Source organism: Papaver somniferum, chromosome 4, assembly GCF_003573695.1.
Source record: "Papaver somniferum cultivar HN1 chromosome 4, ASM357369v1, whole genome shotgun sequence".
Taxonomy (NCBI): domain Eukaryota; kingdom Viridiplantae; phylum Streptophyta; class Magnoliopsida; order Ranunculales; family Papaveraceae; genus Papaver; species Papaver somniferum.
In genome coordinates, this window is record NC_039361.1 from 155,708,119 (window position 1) to 155,713,018 (window position 4,900).

A 4,900-nucleotide genomic window follows, 5' to 3' on the forward strand; every position below is an offset into this window, starting at 1 on the left:
AACAGGGGGAAATCGAATTTTTTTAGTTTTGAAAAAAAAAGAAAATCTCTTCTTCTTCTCTTTTTCCTTGACGTTCCTCGTTCGATTGAAAAACAAGTATTAACCATCAAAATGAGTTGAAAATGGAAGTTGCAGAGAGAAGTTCGGTTAGGAATTATGTGAAAAATTTTGTCGAAATAACAGAACCTAATGGAAATGATGAACATGAGAACAGTTTGGCTATTTCGCAAAAATAATTCCTAACCGAAACTTAGTTCGGTTAAGTCGCAAAAAACACTTTCCAACCGAACCATAATAGTTCGGTTAGTTGTAAAAAACATTTCCCAACCAAACCTTAATAGTTCGGTTAGTTGCAAAAAAACATTTCCTAACCGAATCCTAAGTTCGGTTAGTTGCAATAGCCATTTCCCAACCGAACTTTAGTTCGGTTAAGTTGCAAAAAACATTTCCTAACCGAACCTTAATAGTTCAGGTATGTCGCAAAAAACATTTCCTAATTGAACCCTAAGTTCGGTTAGTTGCAAAAAACATTTTCCAACCGAACTCTATGTTCGGTTAGTTGCAAAAATCATTTATTTCGCAAATCACAAAAAATATTTCCTAACCGAATTAGTTAATTACGTTAAGTGTTAATTTTAGTTAATCTAATGATACAACTATTTTTTTTTTTGATTATTTAGTTTAATTTTTTTTTGATATAATTTTACACTAATCATTAATTATATTAACCTAATGATACAACTAATCATTACACTAACTTAATTGAAATGGGTAATTTTGGTATTAACATAAATATTTAGATAAGGGCGATGTAGATTTACTTCTAATGTCTTACCCAAAATAAAATTATGATCCCCACAAAAAAGGATGGTCCCAAAAAAACCGTTCCTTTATATTGATGTACGCGAGTCCACCTCTTACCTCGCTAGGGTGGATTGGAGGCCCATCCAGCCATCCTTATAAGCTCGTACATATACTGGAAAAGCTATCCAACAAATGATACGAGGTTTGCTGCATCTCTAATTTCCCGCTGATGAGCTTTGCCTCAATTTCGGTGGCGTTTCTTATAGCATGGTTTATGACATTGACGAACTACTTGTTCGATCCCCTGGTTTAAACAAGTTCCTTATACATAATCAAGTCAGCTGAATATTCAAATTTACTCATGAAGCAAACGTCTTTGTACTAATGGCGTGTTTGGTTCGGATTATTGGATTTCCGATAATCCAATTATAAGGTAATCTGATTATGAGAATTAGATTATCGGGATTGAATTCCCTTATCGGAAATTTATTGTTCGGTTCAAGTTTTATGACCGAAGAACCAAAAATCGAGAAGATGTCCTTATAAAATACCCTAACACTCTTGATTCTTACATAGATTTAAATTAAAATTCAGAAAAAAATCAAATCCAGATCATATGTTTTGATGGAAGAGAGTGAAAAATTAAAATCCGATCCTTGAATTCCGTAGAATTTGAAATTTTTACAATCCACCTGTTTTCTTTTTTTCTCTGGGAATAGAACTTTGAGGAGATCGAGTTGAATTTTGAAGTTAGTTTTATTAGGGGTAACAATGTATTTTCACGTTCTTTGCCTCGAATTGAATTCCGTTGCATCGCCCAAAAAGCGGAACTGAAAACAACAAATTTGGGAGAGTCGAATTTTCTGAAAATTGGATTCATGGATCATTTCACATTGTGTCCGGTTGGGAGAATTGGGCCCATTACCTTGTAATCGGATTACTGGGATGTCAATTCCCCCAGACGAGCACGCTATAAAGACGTAACCCGTTACTATATTGTTTACATGATGTCTTATATTTATATACCAACAACATTTGCGATCCGGATGAAACATTTTAAAGTAATAACACCCGTCGATAAAATCGCAATAAATAAATTACCACCGTCGATAAACATTAAGCGATCATTATGAGACCTTATGTCATTCAATATTCCCGATCCGAAAGAAACATCTTATAGTAATAACACCCGTCGATAACATCACATTAGACGATCAAGATTGATTACTAATCCCACCTTGGATCGTTCTTCTTACTATAAATGCCAAGCCCAATTTCTCATTTTCACTCACAAATCAAATCTCTCTCTCCCTCTCACAGTTTCCTTCCCCTGAACCCTAAAATCTCTCAATTCTTATAGCAATGGCTCGTACTAAGCAAACTGCTAGGAAATCCACCGGAGGAAAGGCACCAAGGAAGCAACTAGCAACAAAAGCTGCTCGGAAATCTGCACCGGCAACCGGAGGAGTGAAGAAACCCCACAGATTCAGGCCAGGAACTGTCGCTCTTCGTGAAATCAGAAAGTACCAGAAGAGTACCGAGCTTTTGATCCGTAAACTTCCATTTCAGCGTCTGGTTCGTGAGATTGCTCAGGATTTCAAAACTGATCTGAGGTTCCAGAGTTCAGCAGTTGCAGCCCTTCAAGAAGCAGCTGAAGCTTACCTTGTTGGACTATTCGAAGACACTAATCTCTGTGCAATTCATGCTAAGAGGGTTACCATTATGCCCAAGGATATTCAACTTGCTCGCAGAATCAGAGGTGAACGTGCTTAGTTAACAAGGTTTTTCTGTCTTTCAATTTCTTTGCGGATTTTGTAAATGTTTTGGGGGATTTCTAGGGCTAGCTAAGGAAATGTGGGTTTGTAGTTTCCAGATCAAATGAAATGAAAAAAATTTAGTTGATGTTTATTTTCATTTGCCTGATTTGACTGTGTTTTCAGATTTGTCTTATTTGATTTTGTTCTGAAACTTAAATTTCGATTGGATTCAATCCAAATTGAGATTGTAAACTATTACCCATTACCTTGTAGTTTGATTTAAGATGATTTCAATGATATGGATGTCAATTAATGTTTTTTTTTTTTTTTTTGTGTTCCTGCAATACCAGTAGTTCTTTTTGTTTCACATTAGTAATTTTATTGCTTTTTATTCTGAATCGAACACTGCATTACCATTGGTCCTTGGATACGAAACGTTCGACCCGTTAGTACCAAAATTCCTGAAATCGAACCCTTTGATTGCCATTGCTGGTACCATTGCAGAGCCATTCCTTAAGTTCTGATTAAAGGGTTGAAGAACATAAGCTGGTTGCATCTGCATTCTAGCCTCACAGCCTCGAGATGTAGTAGCAGCCCCAACCCCTTTATCTGAAGGAAATTGTTGCTTTGATTTTCTGCATCTTGTATGTACTCAGTTTTCTCATCTATTGTTTCAATCTTCGACTCCACCGAATCGGTAAGCTGTTGTAGTTGATCTGCACTTAGCTTATCGAACTGGTCATCCCACCAGCACTACTATTATCATTGGAATTATTCTTGTTCTTTCCATCATCTCCAGAAGATGATTTAGTAAGATCAATGTGTCTTTTAGTACGTTCTGCTTTCGGAGTACTAATATATCGCTTGACGATTCGATTAACTTCGCGTAAATCCTTCGGGTACATATCAGGTAGAACCGGACGGCAGTTTATTCTCAGTTTGGGTCCGTAGACAATCATACAAGCATCGATCAACTAATGTTGAGAATTCATAGATTTTCTTCCGCACTCTCGACATATGTTTGGAACTTGTTTCTCATCAATTCTGTCTCTCACTTGCCAAATAATTATAGGCGTGAATTGTGATATTGGAGGAGGTTTATTACAGGAAAGGAACTTGGGAGTCCCCTCAAAGGGATTTCTATTTCAATTCGGTTTCTAATTTTTAGTCGTGGGCTTTTTGTTCAGGATCTGGTCTTGGAATTTAAGGGTTTTGGCTTGCGAAAATTAGGCGCAGGTCAAAAAAATATCATATTTTTATTGCCAGACTCACAATTAATTTTTAGTTATGCGACGTCCATAATTATATGAATTATTAAAAATGTATGCATGACGGATTATGCATCTGTATGACGGGTTATGTATCAGGGATATAATTGGTAACACAACTTGGATATAACATATCTAAAAATACACGTCTTGGAATTTTACAAATTTTATATCGTTGGAAATCTTTTTAAGAGAGCTACCAACGAGTACAAACAAGAATATCAAATTTTTGTTTTTCACGAAGAAATCAGAGGTGATCATCATTTTAGACACACTTTTCGAGAGCTTGATATATAACCATTATGCAGCCACCAAAAAAGATGCATAACACATCATGCAGACGCATAACGAATTATGCAACCATTTTCTCGACTGCGTAATAAAGTTATGCATCTATAACAAGTTGTGTAGCCATCGTTTTGGTTCACTTTAGTGCGTACATAAAAAATTGATGCATAATGCATTATGCATCCATATTTACAGATGCATATCAGGTTTTGCATCTATTTTCTCGATGCATAAAAGATTGTGCAACAATTTTCTCCATGCATAACGCATTATGCAACCATATTTTCGGATGCATAACAGGTTATGAAGTTTTTGTTTTTGTTGGTTTCAATAGTGACAAAAAAGTTGCTGCAATAACGTGCTATGCAACCGTTTTCTGGCTTGCATAACAAGCTATGCAATAAATTTTGTAGATGCATAATAGGTTATGCATCCATTTGCACGACTGCATAACAAACAATGTACATTTTCTCGACTGCATGACAGGTCATACAAATAAAATGGATACATAATGTATTATGAAGCCATATTTTCGGATGCATAATAGGTTATGCATCCATTTTTATGATTGCATAACATGTTATGTAAATATTATTGTCGATCCCAGTCCTGAGAAATGTGCAAATTCACTGTACACAAAATGAGACGTGTTTATAAATTATAAATAAACATTTGACATTTTCTCTCAAGCGACATGTGTGTATGTACCTCATCTGTGATACAAACCTAACTACAACTTTCCACTCCTGAATTTGAGCAAATATACATGCATGCATAAATTCG

General features: G+C 35.6%; 1 protein-coding gene across 1 annotated transcript; it reads left to right on the forward strand.

Annotated features, from left to right (window-relative positions):
* The first annotated feature begins 2,099 nt into the window (after positions 1 to 2,099).
* On the forward strand, positions 2,100 to 2,718 carry LOC113271664 (histone H3.2). Its single transcript, XM_026521562.1, has one exon. The coding sequence runs from the start codon at positions 2,167 to 2,169 to the stop codon at positions 2,575 to 2,577; it is 411 nt and encodes a 136-aa protein (XP_026377347.1). The 5' UTR covers positions 2,100 to 2,166; the 3' UTR covers positions 2,578 to 2,718.
* Positions 2,719 to 4,900: the final 2,182 nt, after the last annotated feature.